Here is a 25,435-nt window from a genome sequence, read left to right as displayed (position 1 = left end):
AAGTCAAATGTGGACGGGAACAACAGCACATTTTGGTTTGTTGAGTGAGGACACATTGATAGCTAGTGGAATCCGTGCATTGCATTGGCTTAAAGGAGAAAGTTGCGACTAACTCGATGTTTTTACCTTACGGGACAGTTGTTATTCAAGAAAAGGAGTTCATACATCATACAAGCAATACTTTAAACGTATTTCTGTATTACTATTTATTATTTAACTGAAGTCATAGGCTACATCATCTTTGTAGGAATATATAATTATGAGATAGAATACTTCAGATTCACATTGTGTGTTGTTTCTTTAATGACTGAGGATGTCGCTGTTCACCAGCTAAGAAAAGGTAGGCAGCCTACACTTCTCAACCCGCAATATATTACTCAAAGGGCGGAAACAGCCTATCGCGCCATTATCACTGAGGAGCAGTCGGCCAAAGGACCTAATTTCTTCAGTTTGGTCATTTGTCTTAGCCAATATTTGTAGTAGCCTACATTGCATAATAATTGTTTTCACCTTGTAATTGGAATATTTTCGTTTGTACATCGAAAATGGGCTACATTGGATTTACAGATTCAGCTTTTGTCCTCCATCTGGCTTGTGTTCTATGCCTAATACGCATCAGCAATGGCGACATGACCTATTCCGTTCCAGAGGAGATGAAACGCGGATCTGTGGTCGGAAATATAGCCAAGGATCTTGGGTTGGATCCTAAGAGACTGTCGGCTCGAAAAGCTCGTTTAGAAGAGGATGGAACTAAACACTTCTGTGACATTAACCTGAATTCGGGAGATCTTGTTGTCGCTGAAAGAATTGATAGGGAGCAGCTTTGCGGTCCGAGGATTTCATGCGGGCTAAAATATGAAATGGTTCTTGAAAGTCCTTTAGAATTGCATCGCATATCTCTTCAGATTCAGGATGTGAACGATAATTCACCACAGTTTGCAGATGATGTTATCAAATTGGAAATAAGGGAATCAGCTGATAAAGGTGAACGTTTCCCCATTAATGAAGCCCACGATGCAGATATAGGTCAGAATGCAGTTCAAAGCTACTCTTTGCAAAGGAATGACCATTTTGTCTTGAATGTTCATACTAATCGAGATGGAGGTAAATACGGTGAGTTAGTGTTAGAGAAAGAGCTGGACCGAGAACAAAAGCAGGAGGTGACGTTGTTACTTACTGCTGTTGATGGTGGGACTCCACAGAGATCTGGTACTGTAGTTATACACGTCACTGTGTTGGATGCTAACGACAATATACCAGTATTTAGCCAGGACGTGTATAAGGTCAGATTACCTGAAAATTCTCCGTTAGGTACCATTATAGCTACAGTCCGCGCAACTGATGCAGATGAGGGAGCAAATGGTGATGTCATATATGATCTAGGTCGAGTTTCTGAAGAGTTGAAGAATTTGTTTCGCCTCGATAGTAAAACTGGGGTTATAAATCTGGCTGGACCGATAGATTATGAGGAGCAGCCCATTTATGAGCTGCGCGTCCTCGCCAAGGATGGTGCAGGTTTGGTGTCATACACAAAAGTACTGATAGATATTACTGACGTAAACGACAACGCACCAGTGATATTAATAAAAACTCTGACCAGTCCAATTCCAGAGAATGTGTTACCTGGCACAGAGGTGGGCATCATTAATGTACAGGATAAAGACTCGGAGGGAAATAGACAGGTCCGCTGCTCCATTCAACAAAATGTTCCGTTCAAATTAAATCCCTCAATCAAAAACTACTATTCTCTGGTAACAACTAGTGAACTAGACCGTGAGATAATATCAGATTACAACATAACTATCACTGCCACTGACGACGGGTCTCCACCTTTATCCTCCTCAAAGACTATTCATTTATCTGTATCAGACGTGAATGACAATCCTCCTGTGTTTGAAGAACAATCCTACAGTTCCTATGTGACTGAAAACAACAAGCCTGGCTCCTCTATGTGTTCTGTTACTGCCAGAGACCCAGACTGGAGACAGAACGGTACGGTGGTCTATTCTCTATTGCCCAGTGATGTCAACGGTGTTCCGGTGTCCTCATTTCTATCCATTAACGGAGACACGGGGGTGATCCATGCTGTGAGACCATTTGATTATGAGCAGTTTAGGAGCTTCAAAGTCCACGTTGTAGCCAGAGACAATGGTTCTCCTCCACTCAGCAGTAACGTGACAGTGAGTGTCTTCATAACAGATGAGAATGATAACTCTCCCCAGATATTATACCCTGCGCCAGCAGGGAACTCCTTGATGACTGAGATGGTCCCCAAAGCTGCTCTGGCGGGGTCCCTGGTTTCCAAGGTGATAGCTGTGGATGCTGACTCTGGACAGAACGCGTGGCTTTCATATCAGATGGTGAAATCGACTGATCCGGGACTTTTCACTATTGGTCTCCACAGTGGAGAGATCAGGGCACAGCGGGACATTTCTGAATCTGACAGTATGAAGCAGAACCTTGTTATATCAGTGAAAGATAACGGACAGCCCTCTCTCTCTACAACCTGTGATGTATATTTACTCATATCAGACAACTTGGCTGAAGTTCCTGAACTGAAAGACATGACTTATGAGGATAGTTCCAAACTAACTTCCTATTTGATCATAGCACTGGTCTCTGTCTCCACCTTTTTCCTGACTTTCATTATTCTCATCCTGGCCGTGAGGTTCTGCCGCAGTAGAAAGCCTAGAATGTTGTTTGATGGAGCAGTCGCCATTCCCAGCGCGTATTTCCCTCCCAACTATGCAGAGGTGGATGGAGCTGGAACTCTGCGCAGTTCTTACAATTATGACGCATACCTGACAACGGGCTCACGCACCAGTGACTTCAAGTTTGCCAGATCTTACAACGACAGCACGCTGCCTGCTGACCAGACACTGAGGAAGAACCCAAATGAACCTTTCGGAGAAAACATTATCACGTTCAACACCTTGGGGGAGTGCGAGGTGAGATTTCATAGCTTTGACATTGTGATAAACGAAAATGCTTTATTTGTTTATTTAGCCGTTTTGCATAGTCAATCATATGAAACTATAGGTAGCTTACTGTATTGTGTGTTAGGCTAATATTATTACAACAGTGTTGTCTGCTGTACTCTTTCAGTCATTTGATTCAGTCCCATTTTGCATCACTGATAATCTCTGAGGATGTATTTATTTCCCCTCTTGATCCCATTTTAATGTGATTTAGTTAAATACGTAGGCCGTTTCAGCACCACTTAAAAAACTGCAATAGGTAAAGACGTGGGTTATGTTTGAAAGAAACGCCGGATTTTTTAATTACTTTTTTCCCCTTCGAAAACTGTAATGGGTAGAGACGTGAAATATGTTTGAAAGAAATGCCTGATTTTAAAAGGACCTTTTTCCAGTGATTATATTTGGACTTAATTTATTGGCATGATCTTTTAAAGACTACATGGACAGACTACTTTGCCCATTGATCATTCGGTTGAGATGTTGACACAAGGGGATTCGTGTTTTTACAATCCTGCATTTTGAAATAGTCTACCTCTGTTGATATGAGGGGTCCCATTATGTATCTTTAAAAACAATTAAACCCGGCATGTTTTTCTATGCGTAGCAAACTCTCCTCTATACAATTGGCGAGAGACTTGCACACTATTTTCTGCAGTTTTATTCAACTACACGGAGTGTCGCTATTGACCAGCAGTAGCTTTGAAATGAATCTCTCCACCCATTCTTGAAATGTCCAGGGAGTGAGGGGACATCATTATTGCAGTGTAAAAGTCTCCTGCTTAACATTTTAACGTGGTGCATTTTGATCTGCTGGTTGTAAACGTTTCTTCGGTTGGATAGCACTGATTTTGACACACTAATCGGCCTATTTGGAATGAGTTGTGTTATCTGAAAATGGAATACAAGGGATTCTCGTTCTCTGCCTCATTGCTCGGCCTGGCTTTGTTTCTTTTCCTGCTGCACACCAGCTATGGAGACGTGACCTATTCTGTTCCGGAGGAGATGAAACGCGGATCTGTGATCGGAAATATAGCCAAGGATCTGGGGCTGGATGCAAAACGACTTATGTATCGGAAAGCTCGTTTAGATGTTCAAGGTAGCAGCAAGCGCTATTGTGAAATCAATCTGAATACTGGGGATATGGTCATCGCTGAAATAATAGACAGGGAGCAGCTTTGCGGTAGGAGGATTTCATGCACCTTAAAATTCGAGATGGTTCTGGAAAATCCTTTAGAATTACATAACATAATCTTACAGGTACAAGATATTAATGACAATAGCCCACTATTTGGGGAAGATAGCGTTACGTTTGATATCAGGGAGTCAGCAGTCAAAGGCGCTCGATTTTCGGTGAATCCGGCTCACGATGCAGATATAGGACTGAACGCTGTTCAAAGCTACACACTACAAAGGAACGACCATTTTAGCCTGGCTGTTCATACCAACCCAGGTTCTGAAAAGTATGGTGAGCTAGTGTTAGACACAGAGTTAGACCGAGAACAACAACAGGAGGTATCATTACTACTGACTGCGGTTGATGGTGGGACCCCACAGAGATCTGGAACTGTAGTTATACACGTCACTGTGCTGGATGCTAACGATAATAAACCAGTGTTTAGCCAGAATGTCTATAAGGTCAGTGTACCTGAAAATGCTCCATCAGGTTCATTAGTTGTTACTGTGACGGCAACAGATGCAGACGAAGGGGCAAATGGACAGGTGACGTACGGATTTGGCCCAATCTCAGAAGAATTAAATCAATTATTTTCTCTTGACCCTAAAACGGGAGACATCAGGATAGCAGGACAGATGGATTTTGAAGAAGAATCAATTCATGAATTGCGTATCAAAGCCAAAGATGGCTCGGGATTGACTTCCTTTGCCAAAATATTCATAGAAATTACAGATGTTAATGACAATGCCCCAGTGATATCTCTTAAATCCTTGACCAATCCCATCCCAGAGAACTTGTTACCTGGCAGAGAAGTGGGCATCATTAATGTACAGGATAAAGACTCGGAGGGAAATAGACAGGTCCGATGCTCCATTCAACAAAATGTCCCTTTCAAATTAAACCCTTCAATCAAAAACTACTATTCTCTGGTAACAACTAGTGAACTAGACCGTGAGATAATATCAGATTACAACATAACTATCACTGCCACTGACGACGGGTCTCCACCTTTATCCTCCTCAAAGACTATTCATTTATCTGTATCAGACGTGAATGACAACCCTCCTGTGTTTGAAGAACAATCCTACAGTTCCTATGTGACTGAAAACAACAAGCCTGGCTCCTCTATGTGTTCTGTTACTGCCAGAGACCCAGACTGGAGACAGAACGGTACGGTGGTCTATTCTCTATTGCCCAGTGGTGTCAACGGTGTTCCGGTGTCCTCATTTCTATCCATTAACGGAGACACGGGGGTGATCCATGCTGTGAGGGCATTTGATTATGAACAGTTTAGGAGCTTCAAAGTCCACGTTGTAGCCAGAGACAATGGTTCTCCTCCACTCAGCAGTAACGTGACAGTGAGAGTCTTCATAACAGATGAGAATGATAACTCTCCCCAGATATTATACCCTGCGCCAGCAGGGAACTCCTTGATGACTGAGATGGTCCCCAAAGCTGCTCTGGCGGGGTCCCTGGTTTCCAAGGTGATAGCTGTGGATGCTGACTCTGGACAGAACGCGTGGCTTTCATATCAGATCGTGAAATCGACTGATCCGGGACTTTTCACTATTGGTCTCCACAGTGGAGAGATCAGGGCACAGCGGGACATTTCTGAATCTGACAGTATGAAGCAGAACCTTGTTATATCAGTGAAAGATAACGGACAGCCCTCTCTCTCTACAACCTGTGATGTATATTTACTCATATCAGACAACTTGGCTGAAGTTCCTGAACTGAAAGACATGACTTATGAGGATAGTTCCAAACTAACTTCCTATTTGATCATCGCACTGGTCTCTGTCTCCACCTTTTTCCTGACTTTCATTATTCTCATCCTGGCCGTGAGGTTCTGCCGCAGTAGAAAGCCTAGAATGATGTTTGATGGAGCAGTCGCCATTCCCAGCGCGTATTTCCCTCCCAACTATGCAGAGGTGGATGGAGCTGGAACTCTGCGCAGTTCTTACAATTATGACGCATACCTGACAACGGGCTCACGCACCAGTGACTTCAAGTTTGCCAGATCTTACAATGACAGCACGCTGCCTGCTGATCAGACACTAACAAGATGTCCAGATACATTACTAGAAGGAAGTTCCATCACCCTCAACACTGCAGGGGAGTCTATTGAGGTAAGACAGAACTAAGAGGAGATATCCCTTTTCTTTGTGTGCGAATGCATCCGATGTTATGATATCAGAATATCTTTCCTAGTGTGTTAGTGGTCTTTTCCTTAAATTCTTCTTTATCCTCCTGATTATGAAGGGTTATGTAACGACATCAATATTCACTTTTTAATTCCTTTTCACAAGGGATATTCTTTAAATTTCGTTGTTGGTTTGTATACAATTAGGGATGCTTTCCCAATCATGGAGTGTGTGTTTTCATTTTCCTTCCTGTAGTATCCTCATTGCCTACCACATTTTTCTTCAAGTACATTGGCTACATTTCCAAATTTCAGCACCTGCTTAGTGGACAGCGACGTTACAATCACTTTACCGTAGAGTATAGTGGAAATATAATTGCTGGGTTTGATCAGTAATATGGATTATGCGTCGTTGGATTTTATGTGGACCGTTTATTTAACGTAACGATGTGTTGTTGTTGTTATTACTCGGCATCCATGAATAATCAGACAGTGGCAACAGGATGGAAATATTGAATTTACTTTTCCTATCTTCTAATATATGCTTGCAAAAGGAGTTGATTGCGCACAACTATTGGTTTTCCTGTCATCTCTTGCTAAACTATATGAAACGTTCTTCCTACTTTTCACAACACAAGGATGGGGGGAAATATTGACCAAGATGATAAATGACTAGAACTGTTTGTATTGTGATTGCTGTTTTCTGTAAGAACTCAGGATGTCGCTGTTTACCATAAGTAGAATTACAGGCTCTACTCCACCCACCATTGGATTATTCAAAAGAGTAATGGACTATATTGCATCACTTTCACCGAGGAGCAGTCGGACAACATTCGTTTTGCTATTCCTTTTGAGAGGCTAATATTGTACTCTTACGTTGCAGTATCATTTCGACTAGTATTTAACTCTTATGTTGACACTTGGTTTTGATCATCCAGAATGGGGTACACAGGATCTTCGGTTTTTACCTCTTTGTTCCGCCTGGCTTTTTGTCATTGCCTGATGCGCATCAGCAATGGAGACTTGAGCTATTCAATTCCAGAGGAGATGAAACGCGGATCTGTGATCGGAAATCTAGTTAAGGATCTGGGGCTGGATGCTAAGAGACTTTCAGGTCGTAAAGCTCGTTTGGATATGGATGGCAGTCGTCAACCTTACTGTGACATTAATGTGAATACTGGAGAATTAATTGTGGCTGAAACAATAGACAGGGAGGAGCTGTGTGGACCGAAGGTTTCTTGTTCTTTAAAATACGAGCTTGTGCTAGAGAAACCTCTGGAATTACATCGCATAACTGTACAAATACAAGATATAAACGACAATTCACCACGGTTTCCCAATGCACGTATTGATCTAGAAATTCAGGAATCTGCTGACAAAGGCGCACGATATCCCTTGGATGAACCTCATGACTCTGACATAGGATTAAATGCTATACAAAGCTATTCACTGGAGAGGAATGCCTATTTTATTTTGGACGTTCAAACGAGCTCAGACGGAGGAAAATATGGCGAGTTGGTATTAGAAAAAGAATTAGATCGAGAACAACAGCAAGAGGTGACGTTGTTACTTACTGCGGTTGATGGTGGGACTCCACAGAGATCTGGTACTGTAGTTATACACGTCACTGTGTTGGATGCTAACGATAATAAACCAGTGTTTAGCCAGACAGTGTACAAAGTACGTTTGCCTGAAAATTCTCCAACAGGGACTGTTGTAGTTGCAGTTAGTGCTAGTGATGAAGACGAAGGAGCAAATGGAGAAGTATCATATGAGTTCAATCGTATTTCCGATAAAGCAGCTAAACTGTTTTCCATCGACAAAAAGACTGGCGAGATTAAAGTGCAGGGTCCCATAGATTATGAAGAAAATACAGAATACGAAGTGCGTGTCCAGGCTAAAGATGGGTCTGGCTTAGCTGGCAATGCAAAAGTAATGATAGAAATCACAGACCTAAATGACAACGCACCGGTGATATTGATCAAATCCTTTAACAATCCCATCCCTGAGAACGTGTTACCTGGTACAGAGGTGGGGATCATAAATGTACAAGATGAAGATTCAGAGGGAAATAGACAGGTCCGCTGCTCCATTCAACAAAATGTCCCTTTCAAATTAAACCCCTCAATTAAAAACTATTATTCTCTGGTAACAACTAGTGAACTAGACCGTGAGATAATATCAGATTATAACATAACTATCACTGCCGCTGACGAGGGGTCTCCACCTTTATCCTCCACAAAGACAATTCATTTATCTGTATCAGACGTGAATGACAACCCACCTGTGTTTGAAGAACAATCCTACAGTTCCTATGTGACTGAAAACAACAAGCCTGGCTCCTCTATGTGTTCTGTTACTGCCAGAGACCCAGACTGGAGACAGAACGGTACGGTGGTCTATTCTCTATTGCCCAGTGGTGTCAACGGTGTTCCGGTGTCCTCATTTCTATCCATTAACGGAGACACGGGGGTGATCCATGCTGTGAGAGCATTTGATTATGAGCAGTTTAGGAGCTTCAAAGTCCACGTTGTAGCCAGAGACAATGGTTCTCCTCCACTCAGCAGTAACGTGACAGTGAGAGTCTTCATAACAGATGAGAATGATAACTCTCCCCAGATATTATACCCTGCTCCAGCAGGGAACTCCTTGATGACTGAGATGGTCCCCAAAGCTGCTCTGGCGGGGTCCCTGGTTTCCAAGGTGATAGCTGTGGATGCTGACTCTGGACAGAACGCGTGGCTTTCATATCAGATCGTGAAATCGACTGATCCGGGACTTTTCACTATTGGTCTCCACAGTGGAGAGATCAGGGCACAGCGGGACATTTCTGAATCTGACAGTATGAAGCAGAACCTTGTTATATCAGTGAAAGATAACGGACAGCCCTCTCTCTCTGCAACCTGTGATGTGTATTTACTCATATCAGACAACTTGGCTGAAGTTCCAGAACTGAAAGACATGACTTATGAGGATAGTTCCAAACTAACTTCCTATTTGATCATAGCACTGGTCTCTGTCTCCACCTTTTTCCTGACTTTCATTATTCTCATCCTGGCCGTGAGGTTCTGCCGCAGTAGAAAGCCTAGAATGTTGTTTGATGGAGCAGTCGCCATTCCCAGCGCGTATTTCCCTCCCAACTATGCAGAGGTGGATGGAGCTGGAACTCTGCGCAGTTCTTACAATTATGACGCATACCTGACAACGGGCTCACGCACCAGTGACTTCAAGTTTGCCAGATCTTACAATGACAGCACGCTGCCTGCTGATCAGACACTAACAAGATGTCCAGATACATTACTAGAAGGGAGTATCATGTCGCTCAACACTGCAGGAGAAGCGAATGAGGTAAGCCTTCTCTCATCTGAGATACCACCGTTTGTACCTGAGTTGTTTCGTTGTGGGAGAATGGGTTATGTATGTGGAAAATACATTTTGGGCCTTAATGGCTTATGCCATCCTATAGAAACAGTAGGTCTATACTCGGTTTAGATGATAACAACTTAGTAGGCTAAAATGTGGCATTTATCCACTCATTGTTTTGTTTGATTGGTTGAGTTGCAAAGGTGCTCGCTGTTTCTTCTCTTCTCTGTGAGGAGTAATTCACTAGGGGTTTGATTTGATGGAAGCAGTTTGCTCCGTGTTTGTTTGGGCTGTGGTTTCCTATAATTAAAACAATGCAGTTTCGGTTGCTTTTAGCCGGTGATGTTTTCTTCACTGATTTTCTGATGGAGTTGACAATAAAGCTTGATGGAGATAGGAATACATGGTTTAGACTACTTTTGAAAAGGAATGAGACATTGTATAATAAATGGACAGTTTTTACCTGGAAAGAGTTTTGAATGTCTTTTGAAACTTTTTGATTGATTGATTGATTTATGATTATATATTGTTAGGGTGTGTGTTCAGCGTTGTGCATTAAAATCCCCATTGCCTACCGTTTTTTTTGTTGGTCGCCTACATTTCAGCACCAGACCAGTGGACAGCGTGGTGACATGTTTTAGTTTACTGAAGTCTAACGGTCAAAAACTCAAAGATAGAATGCGAAAGAAATACCATTATTTTAATGACTAACGAAACATCGGTAGTGAAATCGACAGTTTTCATGACGATGGTTGAAATATTTTATTATCCAGTAAAAAAAACATGTTGCAACTAGTCTACTAATGGCTTATTGTGTGAATATTAGGAATATTGTGTAGGTTTTTCCTAATAGCGTACCTCATCCATGTCTTCTCATGATCATGTTACGTCGAGTTTTAATACGGTCGTCTGCGTTTGGAGAATATGATACATTCCAAGAAGGACACATGAAAACAATATAGGCCTACGAGCATGCTGTTTATCTGATAGACTCATGATGTCGCTTTCCACCAGCTAAGTACAGTTAACTATATACCTCCACCTACTACGGGGGAGTAGGCTACATACAGAGTGTCAAAATACCATTTCTCACTGAAAAGCGGTTAGACATTGTAATCTTTCTTCCGTTTGTCTATTGATTGTGGATAATTGGCCTTAATTGCTATTAGACATTAAAGATGGGCTACAAAGGCTTTACGGTTTTTGAATTTGCTTTTCGTCTGTCTTTTTGCCTTTTCTTCATGCACATCAGCAAAGGAGACGTGAGCTTTTCTATACCAGAGCAGGTGAAACGCGGATCTGTAATCGGCAAAAATACTCAAGGTTCTGATGTTGGATGTTAGGCAATTGGGTGTTATTTTTGGGGTTTAAATTACACTTCGTTTTTCACAGTTAGAAATACACATTCAAACATAAGAACCTATAGACTACATCGGTTTCCTATTTAAATTTAGTTCTGTGATGGCTTATTTTTTTCGCTGTTCTTAGTAGACAGGTGTATCGCTGTTATCGCTACAACAATTCTCAAAATCTATCGATTTGTCTTTTTACATCATCATGTAGGTTCAGATTTTCTTTTTTCGATATTAGAATCATGTAGGTAGAAGCTTGCTCATTGTTTGTCTATGGCATCCTGATTCATATGTTTAATAGGCACTGCAACTGTTATTCGTCTTTATGGAAGTCTGGTTGTTGTACTCGCCCAAAGTAATTCTGACATGCAGTAGGCTAAGTGTATTTTCTTACCCAGTTTTAGAGTAACTGAATGGAGGATAATGTTGAGTTTTTAAATGGAATCCGTTTAAAAATAAGAACTTGACATGGCCAAATAGATACGTTATTATTCATTTTTCTAATTTCTCATTTCACAATAAATATATTGCAGTAGATTGAGATTTAAGCCTATTGCGTTTTAGCGTTCTGAAATATCCCCATTGATAATTCAGCAACTCTTGATGTCAGCTACGTTTCAGCACCAGGAATGTGGACAGCGACAACACCTTTTTCCTTCACTTTAAAGTCAGTTTAAATCCTGCCAAAGTCAAATGTGGACGGGAACAACAGCACATTTTGGTTTGTTGAGTGAGGACACATTGATAGCTAGTGGAATCCGTGCATTGCATTGGCTTAAAGGAGAAAGTTGCGACTAACTCGATGTTTTTACCTTACGGGACTGTTCTTATTCAAGAAAAGGAGTTCATACATCATACAAGCATTACTTTAAACGTATTTCTGTATTACTATTTATTATTTAACTGAAGTCATAGGCTACATCATCTTTGTAGGAATATATAATTATAAGATAGAATACTTCAGATTCACATTGTGTGTTGTTTCTTTAATGACTGAGGATGTCGCTGTTCACCAGCTAAGAAAAGTTAGGCAGCCTACACTTCTCAACCCAATATATTACTCAAAGGGCGGAAACAGCCTATCGCGCCATTATCACTGAGGAGCAGTCGGCCAAAGGACCTAATTTCTTCAGTTTGGTCATTTGTCTTAGACAATATTTGTAGTAGACTACATTGCATAATAATTTTTTTCACCTTGTAATTGAAATATTTTCGTTTGTACATCGAAAATGGGCTACATTGGATTTACAGTTTCAGCTTTTGTCCTCCATCTGGCTTGTGTTCTATGCCTAATACGCATCAGCAATGGCGACATGACCTATTCCGTTCCAGAGGAGATGAAACGCGGATCTGTGGTCGGAAATATAGCCAAGGATCTTGGGTTGGATCCTAAGAGACTGTCGGCTCGAAAAGCTCGTTTAGAAGAGGATGGAACTAAACACTTCTGTGACATTAACCTGAATTCGGGAGATCTTGTTGTCGCTGAAAGAATTGATAGGGAGCAGCTTTGCGGTCCGAGGATTTCATGCGGGCTAAAATATGAAATGGTTCTTGAAAGTCCTTTAGAATTGCATCGCATTTCTCTTCAGATTCAGGATGTGAACGATAATTCACCACAGTTTGCAGATGATGTTATCAAATTGGAAATAAGTGAATCAGCTCATAAAGGTGAACGTTTCCCCATTAATGAGGCCCACGATGCAGATATAGGTCAGAATGCAGTTCAAAGCTACTCTTTGCAAAGGAATGACCATTTTGTCTTGAATGTTCATACTAATCGAGATGGAGGTAAATACGGTGAGTTAGTGTTAGAGAAAGAGCTGGACCGAGAACAAAAGCAGGAGGTGACGTTGTTACTTACTGCTGTTGATGGTGGGACTCCACAGAGATCTGGTACTGTAGTTATACACGTCACTGTGCTGGATGCTAACGACAATATTCCCGTATTTAGCCAGGACCTGTATAAGGTCAGATTACCAGAAAATTCTCCGTTGGGTACCATTATATCTACAGTCCGCGCAACTGATGCAGATGAGGGAGCAAATGGTGATGTCATATATGATCTAGGTCGAGTTTCTGATGAGTTGAAGAATTTGTTTCGCCTCGATAGTAAAACTGGGGTTATAAATCTGGCTGGACCTATAGATTATGAGGAGCAGCCCATTTATGAGCTGCGCGTCCTCGCCAAGGATGGGGCAGGTTTGGTGTCATACACAAAAGTACTGATAGATATTACTGACGTAAACGACAACGCACCAGTGATATTAATAAAAACTCTGACCAGTCCAATTCCAGAGAATGTGTTACCTGGCACAGAGGTGGGCATCATTAATGTACAGGATAAAGACTCGGAGGGAAATAGACAGGTCCGATGCTCCATTCAACAAAATGTTCCGTTCAAATTAAACCCCTCAATCAAAAACTACTATTCTCTGGTAACAACTAGTGAACTAGACCGTGAGATAATATCAGATTACAACATAACTATCACTGCCACTGACGACGGGTCTCCACCTTTATCCTCCTCAAAGACTATTCATTTATCTGTATCAGACGTGAATGACAATCCTCCTGTGTTTGAAGAACAATCCTACAGTTCCTATGTGACTGAAAACAACAAGCCTGGCTCCTCTATGTGTTCTGTTACTGCCAGAGACCCAGACTGGAGACAGAACGGTACGGTGGTCTATTCTCTATTGCCCAGTGGTGTCAACGGTGTTCCGGTGTCCTCATTTCTATCCATTAACGGAGACACGGGGGTGATCCATGCTGTGAGACCATTTGATTATGAGCAGTTTAGGAGCTTCAAAGTCCACGTTGTAGCCAGAGACAATGGTTCTCCTCCACTCAGCAGTAACGTGACAGTGAGTGTCTTCATAACAGATGAGAATGATAACTCTCCCCAGATATTATACCCTTCGCCAGCAGGGAACTCCTTGATGACTGAGATGGTCCCCAAAGCTGCTCTGGCGGGGTCCCTGGTTTCCAAGGTGATAGCTGTGGATGCTGACTCTGGACAGAACGCGTGGCTTTCATATCAGATCGTGAAATCGACTGATCCGGGACTTTTCACTATTGGTCTCCACAGTGGAGAGATCAGGGCACAGCGGGACATTTCTGAATCTGACAGTATGAAGCAGAACCTTGTTATATCAGTGAAAGATAACGGACAGCCCTCTCTCTCTACAACCTGTGATGTATATTTACTCATATCAGACAACTTGGCTGAAGTTCCTGAACTGAAAGACATGACTTATGAGGATAGTTCCAAACTAACTTCCTATTTGATCATAGCACTGGTCTCTGTCTCCACCTTTTTCCTGACTTTCATTATTCTCATCCTGGCCGTGAGGTTCTGCCGCAGTAGAAAGCCTAGAATGATGTTTGATGGAGCAGTCGCCATTCCCAGCGCGTATTTCCCTCACAACTATGCAGAGGTGGATGGAGCTGGAACTCTGCGCAGTTCTTACAATTATGACGCATACCTGACAACGGGCTCACGCACCAGTGACTTCAAGTTTGCCAGATCTTACAACGACAGCACGCTGCCTGCTGACCAGACACTGAGGAAGAACCCAAATGAACCTTTCGGAGAAAACATTATCACGTTCAACACCTTGGGGGAGTGCGAGGTGAGATTTCATAGCTTTGACATTGTGATAAACGAAAATGCTTTATTTGTTTATTTAGCCGTTTTGCATAGTCAATCATATGAAACTATAGGTAGCTTACTGTATTGTGTGTTAGGCTAATATTATTACAACAGTGTTGTCTGCTGTACTCTTTCAGTCATTTGATTCAGTCCCATTTTGCATCACTGATAATCTCTGAGGATGTATTTATTTCCCCTCTTGATCCCATTTTAATGTGATTTAGTTAAATACGTAGGCCGTTTCAGCACCACTTAAAAAACTGCAATAGGTAAAGACGTGGGTTATGTTTGAAAGAAACGCCGGATTTTTTAATTACTTTTTTCCCCTTCGAAAACTGTAATGGGTAGAGACGTGAAATATGTTTGAAAGAAATGCCTGATTTTAAAAGGACCTTTTTCCAGTGATTATATTTGGACTTAATTTATTGGCATGATCTTTTGAAGACTACATGGACAGACTACTTTGCCCATTGATCATTCGGTTGAGATGTTGACACAAGGGGATTCGTGTTTTTACAATCCTGCATTTTGAAATAGTCTACCTCTGTTGATATGAGGGGTCCCATTATGTATCTTTAAAAACAATTAAACCCGGCATGTTTTTCTATGCGTAGCAGACTCTCCTCCATACAATTGGCGAGAGACTTGCACACTATTTTCTGCAGTTTTATTCAACTACACGGAGTGTCGCTATTGACCAGCAGTAGCTTTGAAATGAATCTCTCCACCCATTCTTGAAATGTCCAGGGAGTGAGGGGACATCATTATTGCAGTGTAAAAGTCTCCTGCTTAACATTTTAACGTGGTGCATTTTGATCTGCTGGTTGTAAACGTTTCTTCGGTTGGATAGCACTGATTTTGACACACTAATCGGCCTATTTGGAATGAGTTGTGTTATCTGAAAATGGAATACAAGGGATTCTCGTTCTCTGCCTCATTGCTCGGCCTGGCTTTGTTTCTTTTCCTGCTGCACACCAGCTATGGAGACGTGACCTATTCTGTTCTAGAGGAGATGAAACGCGGATCTGTGATCGGGAATATAGCCAAGGATCTGGGGCTGGATGCAAAACGACTTATGTATCGGAAAGCTCGTTTAGATGTTCAAGGTAGCAGCAAGCGCTATTGTGAAATCAATCTGAATACTGGGGATATGGTCATCGCTGAAATAATAGACAGGGAGCAGCTTTGCGGTAGGAGGATTTCATGCACCTTAAAATTCGAGATGGTTCTGGAAAATCCTTTAGAATTACATAACATAATCTTACAGGTACAAGATATTAATGACAATAGCCCACTATTTGGGGAAGATAGCGTTACGTTTGATATCAGCGAGTCAGCAGTCAAAGGCGCTCGATTTTCGGTGAATCCGGCTCACGATGCAGATATAGGACTGAACGCTGTTCAAAGCTACACACTACAAAGGAACGACCATTTTAGCCTGGCTGTTCATACCAACCCAGGTTCTGAAAAGTATGGTGAGCTAGTGTTAGACACAGAGTTAGACCGAGAACAACAACAGGAGGTATCATTACTACTGACTGCGGTTGATGGTGGGACCCCACAGAGATCTGGAACTGTAGTTATACACGTCACTGTGCTGGATGCTAACGATAATAAACCAGTGTTTAGCCAGAATGTCTATAAGGTCAGTGTACCTGAAAATGCTCCATCAGGTTCATTAGTTGTTACTGTGACGGCAACAGATGCAGACGAGGGGGCAAATGGACAGGTGACGTACGGATTTGGCCCAATCTCAGAAGAATTAAATAAATTATTTTCTCTTGACCCTAAAACGGGAGACATCAGGATAGCAGGACAGATGGATTTTGAAGAAGAATCAATTCATGAATTGCGTATCAAAGCCAAAGATGGCTCGGGATTGACTTCCTTTGCCAAAATATTCATAGAAATTACAGATGTTAATGACAATGCCCCAGTGATATCTCTTAAATCCTTGACCAATCCCATCCCAGAGAACTTGTTACCTGGCAGAGAAGTGGGCATCATTAATGTACAGGATAAAGACTCGGAGGGAAATAGACAGGTCCGATGCTCCATTCAACAAAATGTTCCTTTCAAATTAAACCCCTCAATCAAAAACTACTATTCTCTGGTAACAACTAGTGAACTAGACCGAGAGATAATATCAGATTAAAACATAACTATCACTGCCACTGACGAGGGGTCTCCACCTTTATCCTCCTCAAAGACTATTCATTTATCTGTATCAGACGTGAATGACAACCCACCAGTGTTTGAAGAACAATCCTACATTTCCTATGTGACTGAAAACAACAAGCCTGGCTCCTCTATGTGTTCTGTTACTGCCAGAGACCCAGACTGGAGACAGAACGGTACGGTGGTCTATTCTCTATTGCCCAGTGATGTCAACGGTGTTCCGGTGTCCTCATTTCTATCCATTAACGGAGACACGGGGGTGATCCATGCTGTGAGAACATTTGATTATGAGCAGTTTAGGAGCTTCAAAGTCCACGTTGTAGCCAGAGACAATGGTTCTCCTCCACTCAGCAGTAACGTGACAGTGAGAGTCTTCATAACAGATGAGAATGATAACTCTCCCCAGATATTATACCCTGCGCCAGCAGGGAACTCCTTGATGACTGAGATGGTCCCCAAAGCTGCTCTGGCGGGGTCCCTGGTTTCCAAGGTGATAGCTGTGGATGCTGACTCTGGACAGAACGCGTGGCTTTCCTATCAGATCGTGAAATCGACTGATCCGGGACTTTTCACTATTGGTCTCCAAGGTGGAGAGATCAGGGCACAGCGGGACATTTCTGAATCTGACAGTATGAAGCAGAACCTTGTTATATCAGTGAAAGATAACGGACAGCCCTCTCTCTCTGCAACCTGTGATGTATATTTACTCATATCAGACAACTTGGCTGAAGTTCCAGAACTGAAAGACATGGCTTATGAGGATAGTTCCAAACTTACTTCCTATTTGATCATCGCACTGGTCTCTGTCTCCACCTTTTTCCTGACTTTCATTATTCTCATCCTGGCCGTGAGGTTCTGCCGCAGTAGAAAGCCTAGAATGTTGTTTGATGGAGCAGTCGCCATTCCCAGCGCGTATTTCCCTCCCAACTATGCAGAGGTGGATGGAGCTGGAACTCTGCGCAGTTCTTACAATTATGACGCATACCTGACAACGGGCTCACGCACCAGTGACTTCAAGTTTGCCAGATCTTACAATGACAGCACGCTGCCTGCTGATCAGACACTAACAAGATGTCCAGATACATTACTAGAAGGAAGTTCCATCACCCTCAACACTGCAGGGGAGTCTATTGAGGTAAGACAGAACTAAGAGGAGATATCCCTTTTCATTGTGTGCGAATGCATCCGATGTTATGATATCAGAATATCTTTCCTAGTGTGTTAATGGTCTTTTCCTTAAATTCTTCTTTATCCTCCTGATTATGAAGGGTTATGTAAAGACATCAATATTCACTTTTTATTGCCTTTTCACAAGGGATATTCTTTAAATTTCGTTGTTGGTTTGTATACAATTAGGGATGCTTTCCCAATCATGGAGTGTGTTTTCATTTTCCTTCCTGTAGTATCCTCATTGCCTACCACATTTTTCTTCAAGTACATTGGCTACATTTCCAAATTTCAGCACCTGCTTAGTGGACAGCGACGTTACAATCACTTTACCGTAGAGTATAGTGGAAATATAATTGCTGGGTTTGATCAGTAATATGGATTATGCGTCGTTGGATTTTATGTGGACCGTTTATTTAACGTAACGATGTGTTGTTGTTGTTATTACTCGGCATCCATGAATAATCAGACAGTGGCAACAGTATGGAAATATTGAATTTACTTTTCCTATCTTCTAATATATGATTGCAAAAGGAGTTGATTGCGCACAACTATTGGTTTTCCTGTCTTCTCTTGCTAAGCTATATGAAACGTTCTTCCTACTTTTCACAACACAAGGATGGGGGGAAATATTGACCAAGATGATAAATGACTAGAACTGTTTGGAATGTGATTGCTGTTTTCTGTAAGAACTCAGGATGTCGCTGTTTACCATAAGTAGAATTACAGGCTCTACTCCACCCACCATTGGATTATTCAAAAGAGTAATGGACTATATTGCATCACTTTCACCGAGGAGCAGTCGGACAACATTCATTTTGCTATTCCTTTTGAGAGGCTAATATTGTACTCTTACGTTGCAGTATCATTTCGACTAGTATTGAACTCTTATGTTGACACTTGGTTTTGATCATCCAGAATGGGGTACACAGGATCTTCGGTTTTTACCTCTTTGTTCCGCCTGGCTTTTTGTCATTGCCTGATGCGCATCAGCAATGGAGACTTGAGCTATTCAATTCCAGAGGAGATGAAACGCGGATCTGTGATCGGAAATCTAGTTAAGGATCTGGGGCTGGATGCTAAGAGACTTTCAGGTCGTAAAGCTCGTTTGGATATGGATGGCAGTCGTCAACGTTACTGTGACATTAATGTGAATACTGGAGAATTAATTGTGGCTGAAACAATAGACAGGGAGGAGCTGTGTGGACCGAAGGTTTCTTGTTCTTTAAAATACGAGCTTGTGCTGGAGAAACCTCTGGAATTACATCGCATAACTGTACAAATACAAGATATAAACGACAATTCACCACGGTTTCCCAATGTACGTATTGATCTAGAAATTCAGGAATCTGCTTACAAAGGTGCACGATATCCCTTGGATGAACCTCATGACTCTGACTTAGGATTAAATGGTATACAAAGCTATTCACTGGAGAGGAATGCCTATTTTATTTTGGACGTTCAAACGAGCTCAGACGGAGGAAAATATGGCGAGTTGGTGTTAGAAAAAGAGCTAGATCGAGAACTACAACAAGAGGTGACGTTGTTACTTACTGCGGTTGATGGTGGGACTCCACAGAGATCTGGTACTGTAGTTATACACGTCACTGTGCTGGATGCTAACGATAATAAACCAGTGTTTAGCCAAACAGTGTATAAAGTTCGTTTGCCTGAAAATTCTCCAACAGGGACTGTTGTAGTTGCAGTTAGTGCTAGTGATGAAGACGAAGGAGCAAATGGAGAAGTATCATATGAGTTCAATCGTATTTCCGATAAAGCAGCTAAACTGTTTTCCATCGACAAAAAGACTGGCGAGATTAAAGTGCAGGGTCCCATAGATTATGAAGAAAATGCAGAATACGAAGTGCGTGTCCAGGCTAAAGATGGGTCTGGCTTAGCTGGCAATGCAAAAGTAATGATAGAAATCACAGACCTAAATGACAACGCACCGGTGATATTGATCAAATCCTTTAACAATCCCATCCCTGAGAACGTGTTACCTGGTACAGAGGTGGGGATCATAAATGTACAAGATGAAGATTCAGAGGGAAATAGACAGGTCCGCTGCTCCATTCAACAAAATGTCCCTTTCAAACTTAACCCTTCAATCAAAAACTATTATTCTCTGGTAACAACTAGTGAACTAGACCGTGAGATAATATCAGATTATAACATAACTATCACTGCCACTGACGAGGGGTCTCCACCTTTATCCTCCTCAAAGACTATTCATTTATCTGTATCAGACGTGAACGACAATCCTCCTGTGTTTGAAGAACAATCCTACAGTTCCTATGTGACTGAAAACAACAAGCCTGGCTCCTCTATGTGTTCTGTTACTGCCAGAGACCCAGACTGGAGACAGAACGGTACGGTGGTCTATTCTCTATTGCCCAGTGGTGTCAACGGTGTTCCGGTGTCCTCATTTCTATCCATTAACGGAGACACGGGGGTGATCCATGCTGTGAGAGCATTTGATTATGAGCAGTTTAGGAGCTTCAAAGTCCACGTTGTAGCCAGAGACAATGGTTCTCCTCCACTCAGCAGTAACGTGACAGTGAGTGTCTTCATAACAGATGAGAATGATAACTCTCCCCAGATATTATACCCTGCTCCAGCAGGGAACTCCTTGATGACTGAGATGGTCCCCAAAGCTGCTCTGGCGGGGTCCCTGGTTTCCAAGGTGATAGCTGTGGATGCTGACTCTGGACAGAACGCGTGGCTTTCCTATCAGATCGTGAAATCGACTGATCCTGGACTTTTCACTATTGGTCTCCACAGTGGAGAGATCAGGGCACAGCGGGACATTTCTGAATCTGACAGTATGAAGCAGAACCTTGTTATATCAGTGAAAGATAACGGACAGCCCTCTCTCTCTGCAACCTGTGATGTGTATTTACTCATATCAGACAACTTGGCTGAAGTTCCAGAACTGAAAGACATGGCTTATGAGGATAGTTCCAAACTAACTTCCTATTTGATCATCGCACTGGTCTCTGTCTCCACCTTTTTCCTGACTTTCATTATTCTCATCCTGGCCGTGAGGTTCTGCCGCAGTAGAAAGCCTAGAATGTTGTTTGATGGAGCAGTCGCCATTCCCAGCGCGTATTTCCCTCCCAACTATGCAGAGGTGGATGGAGCTGGAACTCTGCGCAGTTCTTACAATTATGACGCATACCTGACAACGGGCTCACGCACCAGCGACTTCAAGTTTGCCAGATCTTACAATGACAGCACGCTGCCTGCTGATCAGACACTAACAAGATGTCCAGATACATTACTAGAAGGAAGTTCCATCACCCTCAACACTGCAGGGGAGTCTATTGAGGTAAGACAGAACTAAGAGGAGATATCCCTTTTCTTTGTGTGCGAATGCATCCGATGTTATGATATCAGAATATCTTTCCTAGTTTGTTAGTGGTCTTTTCCTTAAATTCTTCTTTATCCTCCTGATTATGAAGGGTTATGTAAAGACATCAATATTCACTTTTTAATTCCTTTTCACAAGGGATATTCTTTCAATTTTGTTGTTGGTGTGTATAGAGTTAGGCATGCTACCCCAATCATGGAGTTTGTTTACATTTTCCTTTCTGTAGTATCCTCATTGCCTACTACATTTTTCTTTAAGTGTGTTGGCTACTTTTCCACATTCCAGCTCGTGGTTAGTGGAAAGCGACGTAATCATCACTTTACCTGAGAGCAGTGGTCACCAGCCTTTTCTGAGTCAAGATCACTTTCCGAGTCAAAATGCATGCTAAGATCTACCGCTCTGATTTTTTATTAACATGACTTAAAAAATGTAAGCCTATGCAACAATAACCAATTAAAAACAGTTCTGAACCAATGAGGTTTGTGCAGTTAGATACAGGCCCAATATATTAACACCGCATACTGGCTTTGCTTGAATTTACCTGCCAATGCTTTGTTGTTCGGGACATTTTTTTAAATGATATTTTAAAATTTGAAGTAGGCTATATGATCACTCTGGTAATATATCTATTGTTGTATTACTTGTGAGGCACAGCTGAGTGAGCATACATTTAAATAATTCGCTTTTTATTTTACTGGGCTGATGGTGCCTGCAACTGATGGTCAGTCTCAGGGAGGGAGAGAGCAGCAGACTGATGGTCAGTCTCAGGGAGGGAGAGAGCAGGAGACTGATGGTCAGTCTCAGCAGAGGGAGAGAGCAGCAGACTGATGGTCAGTCTCAGGGGAGGGAGAGAGCAGCAGACTGATGGTCAGTCTCAGGGGAGGGAGAGAGCAGCAGACTGAGGGTCAGTCTCAGTGGAGGGAGAGAGCAGCAGACTGATGGTCAGTCTCAGGGGAGGGAGAGAGCAGCAGACTGATGGTCAGTCTCAGGGAGGGAGAGAGCAGCAGACTGATGGTCAGTCTCAGGGGAGGGAGAGAGCAGCAGACTGATGGTCAGTCTCAGGGAGGGAGAGAGCAGCAGACTGAGGGTCCGTCTCAGCAGAGGGAGAGAGCAGCAGACTGATGGTCAGTCTCAGCAGAGGGAGAGAGCAGCAGACTGAGGGTCCGTCTCAGCAGAGGGAGAGAGCAGGAGACTGATGGTCAGTCTCAGGGGAGGGAGAGAGCAGCAGACTGATGGTCAGTCTCAGTGGAGGGAGAGAGCAGCAGACTGATGGTCAGTCTCAGTGGAGGGAGAGAGCAGCAGACTGATGGTCAGTCTCAGTGGAGGGAGAGAGCAGCAGACTGATGGTCAGTCTCAGTGGAGGGAGAGAGCAGCAGACTGATGGTCAGTCTCAGTAGAGGGAGAGAGCAGCAGACTGATGGTCAGTCTCAGGGAGGGAGAGAGCAGCAGACTGATGGTCAGTCTCAGTGGAGAGAGAGAGCAGCAGACTGATGGTCAGTCTCAGTGGAGGGAGAGAGCAGCAGACTGAGGGTCAGTCTCAGTGGAGGGAGAGAGCAGCAGACTGATGGTCAGTCTCAGTAGAGGGAGAGAGCAGCAGACTGATGGTCAGTCTCAGTGGAGGGAGAGAGCAGCAGACTGATGGTCAGTCTCAGTGGAGGGAGAGAGCAGCAGACTGATGGTCAGTCTCAGCAGAGGGAGAGAGCAGCAGACTGATGGTCAGTCTCAGTGGAGGGAGAGAGCAGCAGACTGAGGGTCAGTCTCAGTGGAGGGAGAGAGCAGCAGACTGATGGTCAGTCTCAGTGGAGGGAGAGAGCAGCAGACTGAGGCAGGGGCGGAAATCCCGGCGGGGACGGGGGGGGACACGACCCCCCCATCCTGGGAAAAATATGATTTGTCCCCCCCAATATATCACTGAAACATAACTATGTAATTTAAATAATATTAATAATACGCAATGAAAGCAATTGTGCTGATTATAGACACTTAATAGCGCGTTTTTAAGTTTCAAAAGATTGCAACCCCCCCACCCTTTGCCTCACAATGGTTTGATCCACTGCCAGTTCCTTAGCTTGCCAGGTAACAGAGATGTCGTATCTACTGTCTGAAAGGCACTCAATGAACGTAACTGACGTGAGGTTAATCCAGTCAATCGCGCACACACACTAGCTGAATTTGCAGAGCTAGCGCGCAAATATTAACTATTAAGCTAGCTAGTACCTATTCCATTTATGTGGCGTCGTCAAAGATGGAATCAGCATGCAGATGATGTAAGTTAGTGCTTCAAAGTCCCTGTGATAAGGTTAGCGATAAACTGAAATCCAAACTGAACAGAACTACACTCTCTTCTACCATTGTCTTAAATATATTTAATGGTCTCGTTGCAAAAGCTAAATTGTCGCAAGTGAACTTTTATTTATTTATTTTATTTCACCTTTATTTAACCCGGGTAGCAAAGATTATAGCAAACACCACTGAAACGGAATTGGTGCTCGCTAGCTTTGCAAATGCAGCTATTGTTTGAAGCCAGCCAATATGAAACAAACTATTAAAATTACAAAAGGTTGCAGCATATGATGTGTAAATGGTGAACTCATACAGCTGTCAACTCTTGTCATTTTAATCCGTTTCACATTTGCTAGCTACCTTTTAGATCGAAGCCCATATAGAATGATTGAAGATGATAGAAGCCCATCTCCTACTGTAAATAACCTACACACTGTGTGTGTAGCCAGCCAGCCAGACAGGTAGAAAAATGGCAGAAAAATAAAAGACGGACATCAGAGTATTTTTCAGTACACCAAAACGCATAGTAAGAACCCTAGTAGCCTAATATCTCAAAGACTAGTTGATAAAATGTTCATAAGAAAGAAATGAAATTCTAATGGAAATGTTTCACAATGATGTCATTAGGCAGAGCAGGCAACAGATGGCACACAGACAGCAGAGTTGGGGACAGATATGCAGGGACAGACTGGCAGAGACAGGGAGTCTCAGGTAAGTTTGTTGAGTCTTTGTTTGGCAACATTATGAAAGGTTCTCCATTTTTTGTACTTGTAAAATAGGAACATAATTGGAAAATGCCATGGATACCCCCACTCTCAACTTAAACTGGTGACTGAACTAAGATTTGTTAAAGGAAATGGTATTGCTGTTGTGATTAGTTGTGTAGTTTTGGGTACCGGTAGTTAGGAGTACGGCAAACACCTTATTTCTTTGGTTCCTCAATATACATTTACCATATTACAATGTAGGCTATGTGTTACAGCACTACTTTTGGTGTCCCCCTCAGGAATTGCTCTTGAGAAAATTTCATGTAATTGTCCCCTCCAAAGTTGATATCAGATTTTCGCCAATGGACTGAGGGTCAGTCTCGGGGAGGGAGAGAGCAGCAGACTGAGGGTCCGTCTCTCAACATCCCTCCGCTCTCCATTTCCTCCACTGACACTGACCCAAAAGGGACACCGTCTTCCAGCTGATGACGAAACTCGAGTCGCACCGCATTATTTCTGCCTCATGCACAAATTCATGTTGTTAGTCCTATGAACAGAGAAAGTGAAATATTCCTTGATATTAAAAAAGACCCAAGCCGCTAATAATAACAACAACGCAAGCCTGTAGATACACTTTTCTACCCATTCATTACTACTGCACTGCTTGTTGTAGCGCTGACTGGAAATAGGAAGAAAGCGCATTATATGGCTTATAAAAGTGCTGAGTACAAATTGTTTACAGTGCTGAGTAAGAACTTAAACATGAACTCAGTCATAAAAACAGCAGCTCTTTGCAGTATTCGTTGACAGTCTCTCTCTAGTCAGGGTTTTAAACGTTTAGAAATCTCACAGTATCAACTTTGCCGTAGCTTTCATTTATGCCTGCTACGTTACTGCAGACTCGGTCATCTGAGCAATCTTATTGGCCAGCGGAGGCATAATGCACTTGATTTCCTCTCCAGGCCCACCGGAATGACAGAGTTCGTACCTTCAGACACATGAAATGGGAACAGTTTGCCTACCTGGCGCGCAGGGCTGATGAATTGGCTGCACCTACCACCAACAGCC

General features: G+C 42.7%; 8 protein-coding genes across 10 annotated transcripts in view; all 8 read left to right on the top strand.

The window, feature by feature from the left end:
• Nucleotides 1–25,435, top strand: part of LOC106603249 (protocadherin gamma-C5) — a 186,079-nt gene that overhangs the window by 22,664 nt on the left and 137,980 nt on the right. The gene's annotated exons all lie outside the window — the stretch shown is intronic.
• LOC123742461 (protocadherin beta-16-like) lies at nt 392–3,271 on the top strand. The gene has a single exon (XM_045717004.1). It carries the CDS (start codon nt 546–548, stop codon nt 3,066–3,068), a length of 2,523 nt encoding a protein of 840 aa, XP_045572960.1. The 5' UTR covers nt 392–545; the 3' UTR covers nt 3,069–3,271.
• Nucleotides 3,720–6,311, top strand: LOC106597912 (protocadherin beta-16-like). Its single transcript, XM_014189025.2, has one exon. The coding sequence runs from the start codon at nt 3,873–3,875 to the stop codon at nt 6,294–6,296; it is 2,424 nt and encodes an 807-aa protein (XP_014044500.2). The 5' UTR covers nt 3,720–3,872; the 3' UTR covers nt 6,297–6,311.
• On the top strand, nt 7,096–10,235 carry LOC123742459 (protocadherin beta-15). The gene has a single exon (XM_045717002.1). The coding sequence runs from the start codon at nt 7,235–7,237 to the stop codon at nt 9,785–9,787; it is 2,553 nt and encodes an 850-aa protein (XP_045572958.1). The 5' UTR covers nt 7,096–7,234; the 3' UTR covers nt 9,788–10,235.
• LOC123742520 (protocadherin beta-16-like) lies at nt 11,912–25,369 on the top strand. Its single transcript, XM_045717517.1, has 3 exons — nt 11,912–14,642; nt 24,288–24,313; nt 25,330–25,369. The coding sequence occupies exons 1-3, from the start codon at nt 12,240–12,242 to the stop codon at nt 25,367–25,369; spliced, it is 2,469 nt and encodes an 822-aa protein (XP_045573473.1). The 5' UTR covers nt 11,912–12,239.
• Nucleotides 14,719–17,975, top strand: LOC123742467 (protocadherin beta-15-like). Its single transcript, XM_045717011.1, has one exon. The coding sequence runs from the start codon at nt 15,567–15,569 to the stop codon at nt 16,815–16,817; it is 1,251 nt and encodes a 416-aa protein (XP_045572967.1). The 5' UTR covers nt 14,719–15,566; the 3' UTR covers nt 16,818–17,975.
• On the top strand, nt 16,865–17,992 carry LOC123742466 (protocadherin gamma-A12-like). The gene has a single exon (XM_045717010.1). It carries the CDS (start codon nt 16,974–16,976, stop codon nt 17,988–17,990), a length of 1,017 nt encoding a protein of 338 aa, XP_045572966.1. The 5' UTR covers nt 16,865–16,973; the 3' UTR covers nt 17,991–17,992.
• Nucleotides 18,664–21,434, top strand: LOC123742463 (protocadherin gamma-A11-like). Its single transcript, XM_045717007.1, has one exon. The coding sequence runs from the start codon at nt 18,927–18,929 to the stop codon at nt 21,348–21,350; it is 2,424 nt and encodes an 807-aa protein (XP_045572963.1). The 5' UTR covers nt 18,664–18,926; the 3' UTR covers nt 21,351–21,434.

The sequence above is a fragment of the Salmo salar genome, chromosome ssa04, assembly GCF_905237065.1.
Source record: "Salmo salar chromosome ssa04, Ssal_v3.1, whole genome shotgun sequence".
Classification (NCBI taxonomy): Eukaryota; Metazoa; Chordata; class Actinopteri; order Salmoniformes; family Salmonidae; genus Salmo; species Salmo salar.
Note: the sequence above shows the minus strand (reverse complement) of the source record. Positions and strands in the feature narration are given on the sequence as shown.